At 40.6% G+C, this 20,468-nt stretch overlaps 1 protein-coding gene across 1 annotated transcript in view; it reads left to right on the forward strand.

The window, feature by feature from the left end:
- The window catches only part of itih5 (inter-alpha-trypsin inhibitor heavy chain 5), a 61,886-nt gene extending 41,636 nt beyond the window's left edge, over positions 1-20,250 (forward strand). The window contains exons 9-13 of the mRNA XM_072563002.1: positions 5,354-6,199; positions 6,857-6,910; positions 9,219-9,335; positions 12,432-12,809; positions 19,590-20,250. Of these exons, the coding sequence (XP_072419103.1) occupies positions 5,354-6,199; positions 6,857-6,910; positions 9,219-9,335; positions 12,432-12,809; positions 19,590-19,897 (1,703 nt within the window). The 3' untranslated portion in view covers positions 19,898-20,250. The remainder of the gene's footprint in view (positions 1-5,353; positions 6,200-6,856; positions 6,911-9,218; positions 9,336-12,431; positions 12,810-19,589) is intronic.
- Positions 20,251-20,468: the final 218 nt, after the last annotated feature.

Here is a 20,468-nt window from a genome sequence, read left to right on the forward strand (position 1 = left end):
ATAGGGGCCAAACACAGGCAAGTGGGACTAGCTTAGTTTGGGAACATGGTCAGCATGGAATAGTTGGCTCGAAGTGTCTGTTTCCATGCTGTATCATTCAATGACTCTACTGATTGCAGGAAGAATTTTATTATCTCACATCACGTCTTCTTTTGCAAATTATCTTATATCTGTGATATCGTGTTCTTTATCCTTATATGACCATGGATAGTCTAGCCATCCCCTGAAAACATTTATTGTTCATCTAGGACTTCCCTGTTTTAAGGAAAGTGGTCTCAACCTCTCCAATCTTTCTTCATCGATAAAGTTTCTCGTCCCTGGAACCATTCTTGTAAACTTCTTCAACACTCTTTCCAATTCATTTTCATCTTTCCCAAACTGTGGACCCAGATGTGACAATAATACACCAGCTGAGATCTGACAGGTATCTTTGCAGAACCTCCTTGTTTCTGGACTCCACCTGTCTACAAATAAAATTTCAGATACAGTATGCAGTATTAACTGCTCACTCTGCCTATCTTGCCACCTTCAGTGCTTTGTGCACACATACACATACTAGAGCAGGTCAAAGGTTAGGAAGACTGTGGCAAGTAATTCCTGACTCCTCAAAGCCTGTCCACCATCCACAAGGCCCAAGTCAGGAGTGTGATGGAATACTCCCCACTTACCTAGATGGGTGCAGCTCCATCCAGGACAAAGCAACCTGCTTGATTGACATTACACCCACAAACATCCACTCCCTCCACTGCCGACACTCAATAGCAGCAGTGTGTACTATCTATAAGATGCACTGCAAAAATTCACCAAAGATCCTCAGACAGCAACTTCCAAAACCATGAACACTAACAGCTGGAAGGACAAGGATAGCAGATATGGTCTGGAAAGAGAGATCGCATCGAGGGTGAGACACAGCCCCGTATGAGTATAAAGTTCGGAGAATTTGGAGGCGGTGTGGGAATGCGATGCAATGGGGAAGAGGTGCTTTTTTGCTTGTTTTTTTTTGGCTTATAGTTTGGAAGGTTTTTTAACAGGGTAAATTTAAGCCTAGCACAAAAAAGTTACATCACAGATAAACCGTAAGTTCATTGGTTGCTGATAACTATAACTGTTTATAGATCACTTTCTGATTGAAGGCAAATAAGGGAAGTATTTACTGACTACAAACTAAGAGACCAACATGAAATTTTTAAAAATCAAATTAAAGTAGGGATGTCAAGCAAGGCGATGTGCTGTAACTGCATGTTGTGGGAGCTGGTGGCCCCCATTGTGGTCCATAGTGACCATATCTGCAGCAAGTGTTGGTTGCTTGAGGAACTCCAGCTTAGAACTGATGAGCTGGAGTCTGAGTTTCCAACACGGCGATACATCAGAGGGGAGGACAGCTACCTAGACACTGTTTCAGGAGGCAGTAACACCCCTCAGATTAACTACCTTGAATTTGGTCAGTGGTCAGGAACAGGAGAGTGTGACTACCAACGAGGCAGGCAGATGGATCTAGGAAGTAGTGATGAAGGTCAGCCTCAGACCTTGTGCTTGTCTACCAGGTTTGCGATTTTTGCTCCCTGTGTGGATGAGAGTTGGGTTGTAAGGAAGATGAACAAACTGACTATAGCACCATAGTACTGGGAACCATTCAAGAGGAGAAAAGAGAAATGTCATTATGATCGGGGATAATGTAGTCAGTGGAATAGACACCAGTATCTGTGATCAAGAGTCCTGAAGGCTATGTTACCTGCCTAGTGTCCAGTTTCAGGATCTCTCATCTGGACTGCAGAGGAACTTGGAGAGAGGTGGGGGGGACGATCCAGCTGTCCTGGTCCATATAAGCACCTACAATATAGGTGGAAAGAGGAAAGTGATCCTCCTAAGGGAATATGAGCAGCTAGGGGCTAAATCAAAAATCCTAATATGGAAAGGGTCAGGAATCTAACTTCAGGCACAGCAGATGAGGAGACAACAATGAGAAAGGGGCAGTCAATGCAAGGCTAAGGGTGTTGTACTTAAGTGAATGCAGTGTACAAAACAAGGGAAGTGAATTGTAATGCAGGTTGAAATTGGCAGGTACGATGTTGTGGATATCGCAGAGACATGGCTGCAAGGACATCAGGGATGGGAACTAAATACCCAAGGATACACATCCTATTGAAAGCACAGGCAAGTGGATACGGGGTGGGGTTGCTTTGTCAGTAAGAAATGAAATTAAATCGATAGCAAGAAGTAATATAGAGTTGGAAGGCGTGGAATCTGTGTGGGTGGAGTTGAGGAACTGCAAAGGGAAGAAAGACCCTGATGACCCTGAGTTTTGTATAAACCTCCTAGCAATGTGGGGAAGAAAATAAATCAGGAGATATAAAAGGGAATATTACAAGAATGGGGACTCCAATATGCTGATGGACTGGGAAAACCAGATAGTGGTGAATCTCAAAAAAAAAGGAATTCATGTATGCCTACACGATGGTTTTTTTGGAGCACTTGTGGCAGAGCCCACTGGGGAACAGAGAATTCTGGATTTGATGATGTGCAATGAGGCAAACTTGATTAGGGAGCTTAAGGTGAAGCAACCTCTTGGGGTGGTGACCATAATATGATAGCATTCACCCTGTGGTTTGAGAGGATATAACAGTATTACAATTAAATAAAGGTAACTATATAGACATGAGGGAGGAGCTACAGGGAAGATGCTGGAGCAGCAATGGAAGCAGTTTCATGGGGCAATTTGGGAGGCACAGCAGAAGTTCATCCCAAGGCACAGTGGATCAATGGTCAGCACTGCTGCCTCACTGAGCCAGGCACCTGGGTTCAATTCTAGCCTCAGGCGTCTGTCTGTGTGGAGTTTGCACATACTCCCTGTGTCTGCTTGGGTTTCCTTTGGGTGCTCCTGTTTCCTCCCACAATCCAAAGATGTGCAGGTCAGCTGAATTGGCCATGCTAAGTTGCCCATAATATTCAGGGATATGTTAGTTAGGGACAAATATAGGATAATAGGGCAGGGGAATGGATGTATGTGGGTTACTCTTTGGAGGGTTGCTGGGCTAAAGGGCCTGTTTTCACACACTAGGGATTCTTTGATTCAAGGTGAGGATAAACCAACCATGGCCGATAGGGGAAGTCAGGGACAGCATTAAAACAAATGAAAAGCTATACAGTGTGGTGGAGGTAAGTGGAAAGCTAGAGGATTGGGAAGCCTTTAAAACCCAGCATATGATAATTTAAAGAGCAAAAAGAGGGAGGGGATGAAATATTAGGGCAAGCTAGCTAATAATATAATAAAGATTGCATGAGGTTTTTAAATATCTAAAAGGTAAAAATAAAAGGAAGATTGGACATTGAACTACTGGAAAATGAGGCAGGAGAAGTAGCAGTTGGGAACAAAGAACTGGTTTGGTGTTTTGCTTCAGTTTTTACAGTGGAAGACACCAGTAGCATACCAGATCTTCAAGAGAGTCGGGGACAGGGATTATAGTGGCTATCGCTGAGGAGAAGGTACTGAGGATGCTGATCAGTCTAAACGTGGATAAATTACCTGATTCAGATGGATTACACCCCAGAGTTCCAAAGGAGATAGCTGTTTAAGAAAGGATGGAGGCAGAAGACAGGGAACTATAGGCCGGTTAGCCTGACGTTGATTGTTGATAAGATTTTAGTGTTCATATTAAGGTTGAGATTGCAGGGTACTTGGAAGTGCATGTTAAAATAGAATTTAATCAGCACAGCTTCATCAGGTGCAGGTCATGCCTGACAAATCCATTCAAAATCTTTGAGGTAACAAGTGCATGAGACAAAAGGGAGCCAGTGGGTGGATGTGATCTATTTGGATTTCCAGAATGGCTTTGACATGGTGTCGCACTGGAGTCTGCCAAATAAGATAAGAGCCCATGGTGTTGGGGGCAAGGTACTGGCATGGAGAGAGGATTGTGACTGGCAGAAGGCAGAGAATGGGAATAAAAGGGGTCTTTTTCAGGATGGCAGCCAGTGACAGTTGAGTTGTCCAGGGATCAGTGTTGGGATCACAACTATCCAGGTTATACATTAATGATCTGCGTGAAGGAACTCAGGGCATTGTCAATAAATTAACAGGTAACACAAAGGTAGGTGGAGGGATGAGTAGTATTGAGGAAACATAGAAGCGCAGAGGACTTGGACAAGCTAGGAAGATGGGCAAGGAAGCAGCAGATGGATATCACGAAATGTCAGAACTGAATTGAATTGAATTAGCTTTATTGTCACATGTATTCAAATGAGTATAGTGAAAAGTTTACAGTGTGGGAAAGTGTGCAGTTATGCACTTTCCATGGAAGAATAGTGATGTAGACTATTTTCTAAATGGAGAAAGGTTTCAGAAGTCTGAAGCAGAAAGGGACCTGGTAGAATAGTTCAGAACGCTATTAAGGTTAACATGCAGATTCAGGAAGGCAAATGCACTCTTAGTATTCATTTCCAGAATGATAGAATACAAGAGCATAAATCTATTGCTGAGGCTGTCTAAGGCTCTGGTCAGACTATATTTGGCATATTGTGAGCAGGTTTGGGGCCCTGTATCTAAGGAAGGATGTGCTGGCGGTGGACGGGTCCAAAGGAGATTTCTAAGAATGATCCTGGAGATGATGAGCTTGTCATATGGGGAAGGTTCAGGTCTCTGGGTCAGAGAGACCAGGACCCTGGGACACAGCCTCACAATGAAGGGACAGCCCTTTCGAACTGAGAGGAGGAGGATGTTGAATCTGTGGGACTTATTGCCACAGAAGGCAGTAGAGGCCAAGTCATAGAGTGTATTTAAGACCGAGATAGATAGGTTCATGATTAGTAAGGGGATTAAGAGTTATGGAGAGAGGGCAGGAGAATGAGTTTGAAAAACATATCAACAAAGATCAAATATGTGGAGCAGCCTCAACAAAGCAAATTGCCTTACACTGCTCCTATATCTTAATGTCTTCTGATACATGGGGACACCATGCCCCCACTTGGAAAGAACCATTCCTTTAGTTCACTGGTAACCCTTAATTATTTCCTTCACGAAATATCAGAACTGAATTGAATTGAATTAGCTTTATTGTCATGTGTATTCAAATGAGTATAGTGAAAAGTTTACAGTTGACTTTACAGCACCATCTTAGGTATAAAAGTATCCAGGTACGGATACTTAAAATCAAATTCTTAGAAATATTAATGCAGTGGATGAGTGTTAAAACAAGAAAAGTGTTTGTTTAGAGTTGTTAACTCTTTCAGAAAACCTCAGGCACATTGGTGACTAAATAGTCTTCTTCTGTCATTCTGAAACAATATTTTCCAAGATATTGTTCAAAAATTGTTTGAAATTCAAAAACTTTGTTCAAAATTCTACTTTGTTTCCCAGGTACCAACATAAATGATGCCATCCAAACTGGATCGAAATTGTTGAAAGATTACATCGCTCAGCAGGACAAGAGTGTACGGGCGGTGTCATTAATAATATTCTTGACAGATGGGCGCCCAACAATTGCTGAAGTTCAAGCTCATAAAATCCTAAACAACACGAGAAAGGCCGTTGAAAAGAAGTTCTGCATCTTCACCTTGGGAATAGGAAGAGATGTGGATTACAAGCTCCTCGAGCGAATGTCACTGGAGAACTGTGGAGAAATGCGAAGGATCAACGAGGACTCAGATGCCAGCACCCTGCTGAAAGGTTTCTTTGATGAAATAGGGACTCCACTCCTCTCAGATATTCGTGTTGATTATTCAGAAGATTCAGTGGAGTATGTGACGCAGACTGTCTTCCCAAACTATTTCAATGGATCCGAACTTGTGATTGCAGGGAAACTGAAAAATAAGACCAGCGATAACCTTCATGTCCAAGTTACTGCAAGCACAAGTGACAAACACCTCATGCTGGAGGCAGACGTGAAAATTAGTGACACAAGGAAAACTTCAAATGATTTCAAGGCTAGATCCAAAGATGCTAAGTTAGTCCAAAGGGCGTGGGGCTACTTAGCAATAAAAGATCTGCTAAGATCACGACTAAAGAGCAGCAATAGCAAAGTGAAGGAAATTCTTTCAGAGAAAGCAAAAAATCTTTCATTGGAATACAATTTCTTCACACCCCTCACTTCACTTCATGTGAAAAGGTCAGATGAACAAAACCATGGATTCACACAGAGTGTGGTGAATGAGTCTGAAGTGAATGACGAGAGAGCACAGAATTTACAGAGAGTAACTAAACCAGGTAAAGCAGATTAATACAATGAGCACAGTTGTAACTTACTGAACTCCTTTTCCAAATATTTGTACCCTCAGTACCTTTTGTAGTAAATGAGATTCAAAGAGCAATATGCTAATAACTAGACTGTACAGTTCGTGAAGTCAGATGATGTCAGATCATATGAAGCTGACACCTGATGCAAGAAGGTTCTCGTGAAGTCCAGGTCAACCATGCTTCTGTGGCTAGTGTAAATAGTTAATAAGTGTTTGCCAGTCTGCACCAGTATGGTATTCAGCTCTCAACTGCTTAGAGCTCCCTGAACCTCTTTGTGATGTTCATACACCTTCACAGGATTATCATTTTGATTCTTTCTTAAAATGGAATTTAAACTGCATTCCCATTTCAGTCATTTGATGTTGGCACTGGGTACTTATGCATTGATAAGAAAAAGATGCGGGGAGTCAATCCTCTTTATTTGTTTTAATGATGGGGCATTATCTGGAGTAAACTCATAAACCTCTTTAAATAAAATGAATATTTAATGGCCCTTAATCCCAATCCTCTCCAATTCACAAAGAATCTATTTTAAATATTCACAAAAAGACAAGTGCAGTTAATTGCCAAATGTTATTCGGGCAGAATTAAATTCAATAATTTTAACTCTGACATTTCTTTATCTAGAGAGCACATCTTTAAGAAAGACAAAGAAAACAGTAGTAGTTTCAAAAACATCAGGTAAGTGCAACAACTTTGAACTTCCTCACTAAAGGCCCTTCAACTCGATAGTTTGACAAACTGTAGTAACTCATAGTGAGGTCAGAGATGACAGCATCTGGCTCATTATTGCACCACACTGCTAACTACGCAGGGTTCAGCTTTTTAAGTGCAGTGTGAGAAGATTCTCAGAGCTAGTTAAAAGCACAAACCTGTTACTGTATGGCTAATTGACCAAATTATTATGATTTGAAAAAGGGAAAACGTCAATAGAATTTTTTTTTCTTTTGGAGAACTATTTCTTCTTCCAAAATGTATGGTTAATGATATAAGGCCTGAAATAAAGCTGTGTATACACAAACAGTGGAATAGTGAATGGATGTTTTTATGGAATCGTTATTACAGCTATGTAATTAGAAATTACACCCCTTAGAATCAAATACTGCAAAAGCTGATGCATTAAAGTTGAACCATTTTACACAAATCCAGTCACATTTACACACTGACAAAATCAATGTGCTTATTTGATTATTTGTAAGCATGAGCCAAATTTTACTTTTAGTCCTATTTCATATGGTATATATGGTTTTTTATTCATTGTCACCAAATTGTTTTTGGGTAGATTGGTGTGAAAGAAAATAGTGAAGCAGAGATTGTGGTTTCACAGATAGTTAGCTGAAGATTGAAGAATTCCGAGCATTGAGGCTGGTTCTAAAAAATGTGACATTTACTTTTGCCTTCGAGGGAGGGGTTCACAATGGGGATAAAGAAAAGGACTTTATTGGTGATGTCAGGGCATTCCACTAAAGGCAAGGGGCAGCTGAGTGGGAGGCAAACTTTTATTCCCTTTGAAAGAGAGGGAGCTTGAAGGAAAATATTTGAAGTCAAACTACTAAAGTTGCAAGGGCCATGTTTACGACAGGCGTGTCATGTGAAGAACTTTCAGCTAGTACTTTTTTTTAAAAAGGGGGACTTAACCATTCAGTGAATAATATGACTTTTGGCATTTAGAATATAGATATTATCAAGTCTCCAAAAAATCCCTAATTAAATACGGACACGAGTAAGGGTACCTCCCAGCTATCAGTTAAATTCACACGTCTCTGGGTGGATTAATGTAATGTCAAAATAGTCCTAAGGACCTTGGGGCTGCTCTGTCATTACAGAGGATACCTGATGGTGGCTTAACGGGAGGGTCACCACATCTCAGGCAAGGGGAGAGTTTGAGGAAGAGAGCCCTTCAATGATAGTCTCAATGGTGTGGGAATTGAACATAGCAGCAAACGAGATGTCCAAACAACTGAGCTAACTGACCACTCACCTCCCCCCCCAACCCCAAGTGGTTTAAGGATGGGCCAACACCTCAGGATCATATGGTTATTGACTGCTTGTGCCTCATATGGGTGGAGAAAGAAACATTATACTCAAAGATCACCATTAACCTCACACTGCACCATGTTGGCCTCCTCCATCTAAAGAAGACTGGGTTTACCTCAGAAGCATTAACCCAACAATCTTGTGATTGAAGCTGTTTTTAGGACGACACGCTTATTATCCGTATTTCCCAGAGGATCCATCATAAACATCTTTCATCAGACAGTCTGAGAAGCAATACAAAAAGGAAGACAAAAGTCCATGCTGTTTAGACTCTTTTGGCTGTTCTCTAGTCATAAGGTTTTAAGTTGAGATGACTTTGTTTAGTTGTAATTTTGGGCTGACAGTAGAAAAGATTGTAGTTATCATTAAAGTTCTCAGTTCTCCAAAGTTTCTGACTAATCAATGCTATCTCTGGCAGTTTTCTTCTTAAGAGATAAGAGAGGACCTTCTCCAGTCCATGTTCAGTCCAGAGTCCTTAGTTTCTTATAACCAAAGAGAGAGGTCCTTGAGATAGCAGCTTGTTGGTACATTATGTCTATGTTTACGTATAAACTCTATGTTTTCATAGGCTCAGTGAACATAGGTCATGCATCATCTCCAACATGTGAAGATTCTTGTAGTGGTGTAAACTGAAGAAGAGATTGCAAACTTTTAAGACTCCTGGTTGGGTGGGGTAGTGGGTGGTGGGGGAGGGGTGGGGGAGGTGGTTGGGTTATTTGGTGCCTGACTGATTAGTTTTATTGTCCTTTGATAAGAATACTGTCCCAGATTTTCCAGTGTGCAGACTGGAACTGTGCATCAGGACCCTTTTAAGAAAAAATGAGAAGTGATAAATAATTAGCAACAATTGCAAACCAATAAACTCAAGGTACTCTTGTTCCAAATATGTCTAGTCTTTTCATTGACCATTTAATATGGTCTGTATAAACTGTGGTATTTGCTTGTAATGCAGCTGACGGTGATCCCCATTTTGTTGTTGACTTCCCCTTGGGCAAGTTTTCCATCTGCTTTAACATAGATGGTGAGCCTGGTAACATACTGAGATTGGTGTCTGATCACGAAGGTTCTGGTGAGTAGCAAACTGAACAAGTTTTAAAAGATTGAAATATTTTTCGTTCATCATGATGAGACTTGTAACTTGATGCTGCTCAGAATAAGACCATTTGGCCTATTGTGCTTAGGCCATCTCTTTGTTAAAGCTATCCAATAGACCTCACTTATCTGCTTTTTCCTCAGTTATTTCCTTTCAAGTATATACCCGATCCTCTTTTTTATGCTAGCACTGTACCTATACCCAGTACCCTGTTAGACAATGCATTCCAATGCATTCATAATTCACTGTATAAATACACGTTTTCTCAATTTGCCTCAATTTTTTTTCCATTAAATCTGTCTCTTCTGGTGACCAAACCTCTTGCCAGGAAACTGCTTCTTCTTAGTTACTCTGTCAGAACCATTCAAGATTTTGTGCACCTCCGTCATATATGTCCTCTTTACCTTCTCTATTCTAATGAGGTCAACCCCAACTTCTCCATTCTCTCATCATAATAGGCATCTCTTATTCCTGTTTCCATTCAAATATATTTCTTCTCCAACATCTCAAAGGATTTGACGTCCTTCCGCAAAGGCAGTGCACAGAATTGAACACAATATTTCGGGTGAGTTATGAACATTAGAAGTCGAAGCAGGAGACTATTCGGTCCATTGAACCTGATCTGCCATTTAATGTTGTCATGGCTGAGCTTGGCCTTCAACTCCACTTTCCCGTCTACTTTCCATATCTCTGGATTTCCTGAGAGACCAAAATCCTCTCTGTTTCAGCCTTCAATATATTCAACAACAGAGTATCCATAAGCCTTTGAGGCAAAAAATCCCAAAGATTCACAACCCTTTAAGTGAGGACATGTCTCATCATCTCAGCCCTAAATGATTGGCCACTCATCCTGAAACTACCTTCTTATTCTCGATTCTATGGCTGAGGGAAATGCTTCAATATCTTCCCTGTCAAATTCTCACACAGTTTTAACAGTTCTAATTAGATAAACCTCATTTACTGATCATAAGTCAATGGTCTCATCACAATATCCAGTCTGGTGCACCTTCACTCTACCACCAGTAATGCAAGTATATTTTCAAGAAACTGAGATGGTATACAGTAGTTTGGCTGTGTTCACACATACCTAGAACCCTATGCAATTGTAGCAAAACCTCTTCATTCTTGACAGAAATTGCTGGAAAATCTCAGCAAGTCTGGCAGCATCTGTGGAATAAAAACAGAGTTACTGTTTCAGGTCCAGTGAACCTTCTTTAGACCTGATGAGTTTTTCCAGCAATTTATATTTTGTTTCTGATTTCCAGTATCCACTGTTCTTTTGGTGTTTTGCTTCATTCTTGTAATAGAGGCCAAAATTTGTCTTTCTAATTTCTTGTTATACCTCCGTGCTAAATTTTTGTGTTTCTTCTAAAAATGCACCAAAGTTTCTCTGAACATTAACTTTTGTTAATGTGTCACATTTTAAAAGATATTCTACTGTTCCAATTTCACAACCAAAGTGAATGTCCTCACACTCCCCCATTAAGCCATCGTGCTGCCCACCCACTTAACCTGTCTATATCTCTTTGCAGCCTCTTTGTGACTTTCTCAAGCTTGAATTCCCACCTAGCTCCATGTAACCAGCAACATTAACATCGTATCCTGTTTCACGATCTGATTATTCAGATGGATTGCAAACAGCTGAGTACCAAGAGTTACCCCTTGTAGCACTTCATGAGCCACAACCCGCTAACTTGAAAATACCCTATTTTTGACTATTTTTGCTTCCCATCCATAATAATCCTCTTGCCATACTCATATTGTACCTCAACTCTCAGATTTCTTATCTTCTGTGACACCTTATTGAATGTCTTTTGGAAATCCATGTGTACTACACCTACTGTTTACCCTTTATCCATCTTTCTATTCATATCCTAAAAAAAATCAGATCCCTTTCATGTATAGCCCATGAATTACTAAAGGATTTTTTTTATGAGCAGTTAATGGTCCAAACAGTAATTTGTCATAACTATTGTGAAAATTTGGGGTAATAAACATTTAACAGTTTGTCTGGGTTTAAGAAGTGTCTTAATATTCTCCAGTACTGTAGGCACCTCCCCAGCTTGAGTAATATGGGATTCCTCAATGATTTAATTCCATTTGGCAAACCTCAGAAATGACTGAATAAAAATGTCATAGGGCTCAACATGGATTTCCTTAATTGCATCAGTATAGCTACTGGCTTCTCCATGCAGAAAAAGACTTGTATCCCTGTTAAAAACCTTGTAAGGTCATGGAGAGTGTTGCTGAACAGAGATTTTGGAGTGCAGGTTCATAGTTACTTGAATGTGGATAGTGAAGAAGTGTTTGGTATGCTTGCCTTTAATCGTCAGTGCATTGAGTATAGGAGTTGGGAGGTCATGTACAGGACATTGGTTAGGCCACTTTTAGAATACTGCATGTAATTGTGGTCTCCCTCCTATAGGAAGGAGGTTTTGAAATTTGAAAGGGTTCAGAAAAGAGTTACAATGTTGTTGCCAGGGTTGGAAGGTTTAAGCAGTAGGGAGAGGCTGAACAGGCTGGGGCTGTTTTCCCTGGAGCATTGGAGGCTAACGGGTGACCTTATAAAGGTTACAAAATTATGAGGGGCATGGATAGGGTCTTTTCCTCAGAGTGGGAGTCCAAAACTAGAGGGCATAGGTGAGCGGGGAAAGATTCAAAAGGGACCTAAGGGGAAACATTTTCATGCAGAGGGTGGTGCATGTGTGGAATAAACTACCAGAGGAAGTGGTGGAGGCTGGTATAATGGCAACATGTAAGAGGACGGGTAAATGAACTGGAAGGGTTTAGAGGGATATCAGCCAATGTTGGCAAATGGGACTAGATTTATTTAGGATATCTGGTTGGTACGGATAAGTTGGACTGACGGGTTTGTTTTTGTGCTGTTTATCTCCATGACTCTGTGACATGCAATTGAAGTAAAGAATGATCTATTATTTACTGCTTTGGCACTAAACCACGCTGATAAGTAATTTCAAAAGACATTGTGGTCGAGAGGATTTTTTTTTCAGCCATTGTAATGACTTAAATATTGAAATGCCTAATAGTAATAGTATCTTCGGTTTTTGGCAGGAGTGACGGTTAATGGTCAGTTGATTGGAGCTCCAGCACCTCCCAATGGGCATAAGAAGCAACGCACCTATTTCAGTGCCATTACTATCATTGTCAGTAAACCCTCCCGCTCTTACATCGAAATCACACCACACAAGGTCATCTTCGACAGCCGAGATAGATTTATCTTATCTTGTGATAAAACCATAGAGGTAGAAAGTGAAGGTTTGGTGGTTTCTGTCACTGCCAAGTCTAAGGTCACCGTGACAGTCCAGCAATGCATCTCCTTTGTCATCCTGGTCCATCAGTACAAGAATCCAGCACCCTATCAGAGAGATCATCTGGGATTCTATATTCTTAACAAGAAGGGACTATCCTCCAGTGCTCACGGACTCTTAGGTAAACAGCTTGTTCTCTTTAAATAATACATTTTGACAGTAGGTGTTATTGTTAAACCTTTTATGAAATTTAACAAGTTTGCAATGTTTCTTCTGCATTGCTTTTTTTGGTTACATGATAACATGGATCCTAACAAAATTATTTTTTATCCTATGGGGTTGTGGTAGTAGAGTTCCAGTGCTGCTGGACTAACAAGTTAGAGACCTGGACTAATCATCCATAGAGATGAGCTCAAATCCCACAATATCAGTTGGGGAATTTAGACTCAATCAATGCAATAAACCTGAAACAAAAAATTGAGTCACTGGTGGTGACCATGACTGGATACTAGAATCTTGTAAAAGCAAATTCATTTCAAAATGAAATGTACTGTCCTTTCCTTGTCTGTCTTATCCATAGCAATGGGGTTGCTCTTAACTGTCTCTACAATGATCTAGCTTCTAAGTCTCAGAGTTATAGAACTGGGAAATAAATGCTAGTGGCGCCAAGATCCTATGCAGTGGTGAGACCTTTTGCAGGTGCTACATTTTGAGGGATGATCCTTTTCAGAGGGTAGTTTAGGTTTTGCACTTTTACAGAGCCTAGGAGTTAGAGGTGCAGGTTGTTGAGGGAGTTCAGAATCCCCCTTTTATATGTCATTAACCAAGATTATCATTTGGTCTTAAAAGTCCATTTAAGGAATCTGACGTTTTATCCAAAATTACACCCTCAACCCAGAAAGAAAGTGATCAGTCCCTGTTTATGGGACTTTGATGCAGTTTGTATTTGTTGTCATAACACTGATCTGTCACAAGTGGAGCAATGTGAGACCTTCCTGAAATAGATATGGTTTAAATTCCAGTGTTTCCTTTTGAAATTAGTTCCACTTATGCCACACTCAAAATAATTTGTGTTATATCACAGCTAAGTAAGAAAGTGGTACAAAGCAGACCACTGTGAGTCTATGTCAAATAAAATGCTTGAAAAATACTCAGCAGGTTAGGAAGCATCTGAACAGACAGGGGAAAACAAAAGAGGATTTTTTAAAATTTGATTTGATTTATTATGATCACATGTACCTAGGTACAGTGAAACGTTTTGTTTTGAGTGTAGCACAGGTAGATTAATTCTGTCAAAGTGTATGAGAGTAACAGCACAGAGTAAGGAATACAGTGTTACAGTTGCAGAGAAGGTGCACAAACAGCAAGATCAAGTTTAAGTTTAAAATTTGAGAGGCCTATTCAGAAGTCTAATAACAGAGGGGAAGAAGCTGTTCTTGAATCTATTGGTAAGTGTGTTTGAACTTTTGTATCTTCTACCTGACAGAAGAGGTTGGAAGAGATTATAACTGGGATGAGAGGAGTCTTTGATGATGTTGGCTGCCTTCCCAAGGCAGTGAGATGTATAGATGGAGTCAAAGGATGGAAAGTTGGTTTGTGTGATGGTTTGCTGTGTTCACGACTCTATAGTTTCTTATGGTCCCGGGCAGAGCAATTGCCATACCAAGCCGTAATAAAACCAGATAAAGTTAAAAATCACACAACATCAGGTTATAGTCCAACAGGTTTATTTGGAAGCACTAGCTTTTGGAGCACCGCTCCTTCATCAGGTAGTTGTGGAGTATCACCAGCATCTCCAAATCATAAATCCTGATAGAATGCTTTCTATGGTGCATCTATAAAAATTGGTAAGAGTTGACGTTTCAAGCCTGTTACCTTTAATCAGAACTGGGCAGCTGGATTACGAGAGCTGCAATTGGTTTTGAGCAAGAGTGGGGTGGGACAAGGACAAAAGGAAGCTTTGTGAGTGGTTGGGAAATGGAAGAGATTGGATCACTGGTAAGTAGTCCTCCAGGGTCAGAGTGATTGTGGTGGGACAAGAAAAGAAACAAAGGGAGAACAGGTTTACTTTTTTGTTCACATGACATGGATATTGCTGACTAGACCAGCATTTGTTACCCATCCTTAATTATCATAAGACCATAAGACATTGGAGAAGAAATTAGGCCATTTAGCTCATTGGGTCTGCTCCACTATTCGATCATGGCTGATATGTTACTCAACCCCATTCTGCTGCTTTCTCCCCGTAACCTTTGGTCCCCTTTACAATCAAGAACCTATCTATCTCAGTGTTAAATATACTCAATGACCTGGCCTCCACAACCTTCTGTGACAGTGAATTCCATAGATTCACCACTCTTTGGCTGAAGAAGTTTCTCCTTTTCTATGTTCTAAAATGTCTTCCCTTCGTTCGAAGGTTGCACCCTCAGGTCCTAGTCTCTCCTACCAATAGAAATATCTTCCCAACACCCACTCTGTCCAGGCCATTCAGTATTCTGGATGTTCCAATTTGATGCCCCCTCATCCTTCTAAACTCCATCGAGTATAGGCCCAGAGTCCTCAAACAGTCCTCGTATGTTATGCTATTTATTTCTGGGACCATTCACGTGAATCCCCTCTGAACACACTCCAGGACCAGTATATCCTTCCTGAGATATGGGGCCCAAAACTGCGCACAATACTCCAAATGTGGCCTAACCAGAGCCTTATAAAACCCCAAAAGTACATCCCTGCTTTTATATTCAAATCCTGTCAAAATAAATGCCATCATTGCATTTGTGTTCTTAATTACTGACTCAATCTGCAGGTTTACCTTGAGAGAATCCTGGACTAGAACTCCCAAGAGGGAAGTCAACCACATTAAGTGGGTCTGCAGTCACATATGAACCAATAGATTTACTTTGCCGAGAACCAGATGGGCTTTTGTAACGATCTACAGCAATTACATGGCTGTCATCAGACCAGCTCTTCAGTTCCAGATTTTAATTGAATTTACATTTCACCATCTGCCACAGTAGGATTCAAACCCATGGCCCAGAGGTTTGGCCTGGGACTCTGGATTACTAATCCAGTGACATTACTGATATGCCACTGCCTCCCAGGTGTACTATTAATTGGAGGAAATGAAAACCAAATGAAGGAAAGGAAACAAAATAAGGAATAGGAATGGCCTGTTTCCACACTGTAGGTAATCTAATCTAAAAAAAATTGACATTGTTGAATTCAGTATTGAGTCAGAGATGTTAAAGTGTCTCACTGAAAGATGAGGTGCTGTTCCTGGAGCAAATATTAGGACAGTGGGACAGGGCACTAGGGGCCAAGGACTGAAATATCACGATAAGAAACTATCTCATATCAGTTATAATTAACAGACCTATAGGTAAATCACAGAAATTGTTCAGTAGTTTGCATTTTATTAGTTTTAAGGATGTTGGCTTTCCTATCATTTCACTTGAGGAAAGAGCTTGTGATATAGTTAATAGCATCCCTAGCTCTGGTCTATAGGTTTTCAGTTCAAGTCCTGCTCCAGGACCCAATGATCTCAGAAAGTGCCTTTGTGTTGCAACTCAACAATATAACAAAAAGCTCATCATTCCAACACTTCCTGACTATTTCCCAAAGGAAAAGTAGATACGAATATGATGATATGAAATAAAGAACTTTTTAAAGAAGGTGGTAGTGAGCTTTCCTCTTAGTACAGCTGATTTCTGAGGGAAAGTAAGAGTGAACAATATTGCTACGGTTCTGGAGTCACATAGACATATGTCCAGGTAATGATAACAGACTTCCTTCACTCAAGGACATTAAAAAACAAAATGGATTTTTGAAACAACTCTGGAGTTTAATGGTCACCTTTTCAGATACTAGCCTTTCAATCCAGATTGATTTAATCAACATTCCCTCAGCTGCTGTGGTGGGTGTGTACTCGTACTGCTGGATCATTAGCTCAGGTTTTTGAATTTCTCATTGCACCATGCGACTATAGCTTCCTCCTTTAGAGATGACAGAAATCAACCATCTGTGTAGAATGGTGCTCAGGAATTGCTTCGGTGGGTCCCACAAAAGAGGCTATTACAACATATTAATCCTGACGGCTTGCTTTTTCTCACCTTCATTTGTGCCTTAACTTTGTAAACACGTGGAATTGAAGATAATAGAGTGTGGTATTTCATTAGATCACTGACAGACTCAGTGCTTTATTTAATTCCCACGGACAGCTGTCCTTGCTAGCATGCAGAAATTTGGCCTTTTCACATCTGTAGGATTCCGAAGGGTGGGGGCGGGGGGAGTGACTGTATGAGTCATGTAAGCTAATAGCTAGTTAAGGATATGTTATGTACACAGTAATAAATGAAAACTGGGTAAGTTTTATTGAGTTCTGCGCAGGCAGTGGGGTCAGTTGAAAACCAAGCTGCAAGAGCGAAATCTGAACCTTTTAAATATTAGCTCATTCAATCACAGCAGACTTCTGCTAAGACAAAGTACAATTTAGGGGAAAGAACGCACCCCCCATTTAAGTTTACTTTCACATCATTAATAACTACTGCCAGAAGTAATGAAAGAAAGCTTCTAAACCCTATGGGTTCATTAGGTTCATGCTAATGCTGAGGATTATAACCATTTTCTCTTTATTCACAAATTAAATTTGGGGTAAAAGAGGAGGCGTTAATCCTTTTATCAAATTTAAAAGTCACAAAACACCAGGGTACTTGGAAGTACTTCCAAATAAACCTGTTGGACTATAACCTGGTGTTGTGTGACTTTCAACTTTGTCCATCCCAGTCTAACACTGGCACCTCCACATCATGGCTTTCATCGAGTGTTAGTGATGAGCACTTCCTTCTTGGGGACAGTAAACAGAGGTAAGATCTATCTATTACATCTCAATCTGCTTCAATTCTAAACCTCAAGCGGGCAGAAAAGATATTAAAGTGACCTAAGGGGCAACCTTTTCACGCAGAGGGTGGTACGTGTATGAAATGAACTGCCAGAGGATGTGGTGGAGGCTGATATAATTGCAACATTTAAGAGACATTTGGATGGGTATATGAATAGGAAGGGTTTGGAGGGATATGGACCGGGTGCTGGCAGGTGAGACTAGATTGGGTTGGGATATCTGATCGTTTACGGGTTGGACCGAAGGATCTGTTTCCATACTGTACATCTCTATGACTCTATGACTCCTTGGAATACAGGTAAATATGGTTATTTTCATCATGGTAGTTCTTCAGTTGCTGCTAGTTGGGGAATATACTTCTCACATATGCCAATAGCAGATAATAAGCGAGAGTCAAAATTTCTTGAAACTCACGCTGGTGAAGTTGGGCATTTGGCATTGTCTCACTCCTTACCCATTCAATCTCACTGCATAGGAGCTGAAGAAAAAGGATCTGGAGTAGACCATTCAGCCCGTCAGGGCTGCTTTGCCATTTAACGTGCTGGAATTCTAACTCACCTCCAACTTTCCTGTACAATCTCATTAGTCCTTCAGCACCTAAAAAAAATCTATTGACATCAGTTGTAAATATTCTCAATGCCTGAATATCCACAGCTCTCTGGATTGGAGAATTCCAAAGATTCCAGCTCTGAGTGAAGAAATTTCACCTCATCTCATTCCTGAATGTCAGACAACTTATTCTGAGACTGTGACTTTGTGGTTTACAGTGCCCAGCCAACGGACATTTTTCTCTCTCTTTCCCTTAAGTTGTCCACCTAATATGTTTCATTTCAGTGTTCAAATCAGGAATAAAATCTTTCACCTTTTCATCTTGAGCCAGTAAGAAATATAGGTTCAGCAGTGGACCATGCAGCCCCTCAAAAATCCTTCTAACATTAGAATGGTGGCAGACCTGTACCTTTACCTATTCATCTATTGTTGACGCATTGCTTTTGATACTGTCCCAACAAATATTCATGATCTGAGGCTTGAAAATTTCACTGGACCCTGTATCTACAGCCTTGATGGTCTGAGATGGAAGAAATCAGTGACTAATCTAGACTTTAACCTGAAGTTGCAGACAAAAAAAAGTACAATTTGTTTTCCCAAAAAATATGCTAAATATCTAAGGTGCAACAATATATTTATATGTTCTGATCCAGAATAAGAAGTAACTCAGACAGTATTTAGGGTGGCACAGTGGCTAGCATTGCTGCTTACAGCACTAGGGTCCCAGGTTCGATTCCAGCCTCAGGCAACTGCCTGTATGGAGTTTGCACATTCTCCCAGTGTCTGCGTGGGTTTCCTCCAGGTGCTCGGTTTCCTCCCATAATCCAAAGATGTGCCAGTCAGGTGAATTGGCCATGCTAAATTGTCCATAATGTTAGGTGCGTGAGTCAGAGGGGGTGGGTTAAGACCCTCTTTGAAGGGTCAATGTTGACTTGTTGGGCCAAAGGGCCTGTTTCCACACTGTAGGGAATCTAATCTAAAAGAATTTGACAGTTCTTCCCAAAACATTTATTCCATTTGAAATAGAATGGGATAAAGTTTGAGGTAGGGCATTTATACAACACTCTTAAAAGTGTTCCTGTTATCAAGTGGCCTTTGCTTAAAAATATTTAAAACGCTTTAGGCATGGTCAGTATTGGTTTACGCTAAAATGTGTCCCCACTACTGACCTATGAACACAGGAGACTGACACTCATTGATGACAACATGTGGGATCACATATGAAGCATTGCCAATTGAGTGAGGCACGAGAGGAGAGATAGGCACGCTTAGAGACTTCACCACTACAGAATCAACATGATCAAGAAAGAAGAGAGAGCATTGCATGAAGAATGTTATAATTCTCATGCTCTTTCAAAACCTGTCGGTGGTTCTGCACCTTGTGTCATTTTTTTAATGATGAAACCCATCCCCAGTCGAATTGACATATCCTGATCTTTAATGGGTTAAATTCTGTGCACTGTTCCATATTTCTTTCCAGGACCAGACATTATTCTATCAATATTTCTCCTGCAGGTCAGTTCTTGTACAGTGCTGTGCAAATCATAGAAACAACAACCAATACAACTAGACCAGCAAGACATCGCAATCAGACAGAAGCCTGGAGAGAAGGAAGCGAGGTGTCCAAGGGGTCAGCAATTGTGTTACATATTAAAGACCGCCTCGTGCCTGTGGTGAAAAAGCAAAGAAGGATTTACAATGGGCAACACCAGGTCAACTGCTGGTTTGCAAAGAATAATGCCGTCAATCTGATTGATGGATCATATAAAGACTATCTTGTGTCACATCTCTTTCAGACAACAAGGAGTGCAAATGAACATTAGCGCGTAACCACTTTTTGTTATAAAGCAATATTTAGTTGGCTTTTGCACTGTTACAAATGTCATGCTTTGTTTCCCTGGTAACCACATACTTTGTAAGATTCCATTGCAGATGCTCTCCTGAGATTTCCGTAGATTGGAAACATTGAGAGCTCAGTTTGTATCCAAGATTTTTGAAATCACTGTCCAAAGATTACTTTGTTTTTGCAAATGAGCAAACAGTTTGTCTCCAGGGGCCAGCCTCAAATAAGTTGGTGTTGCAGCTTTTGGCAAAAATAGTTGGTCCCCATTGAAACAATAAAAATAAAAGGCTTTACATGTTTAAACCCACCCATTATCATGTCTCCTTCTCCATCTTCACTGTCAATTAGAGCGAAACTGGGCTAGATCAGGTATTATCTTCAGTGATATTTTTCAAACAAGACTTCCTCGTTCTGTCCGACTGCTGTTCCAACTGGATTTCCAAAATGAACTAACAGACAAGTGGCCTTAACATGAAAGATCAATGAGACTTCTGCATGGGTTTGCAGTTAGAATGCATGCTCAGCAATTAGATTTGGAGGTATTAGGGGCA

The sequence above is a fragment of the Chiloscyllium punctatum genome, chromosome 44 (assembly GCF_047496795.1).
Source record: "Chiloscyllium punctatum isolate Juve2018m chromosome 44, sChiPun1.3, whole genome shotgun sequence".
NCBI lineage: Eukaryota > Metazoa > Chordata > Chondrichthyes > Orectolobiformes > Hemiscylliidae > Chiloscyllium > Chiloscyllium punctatum.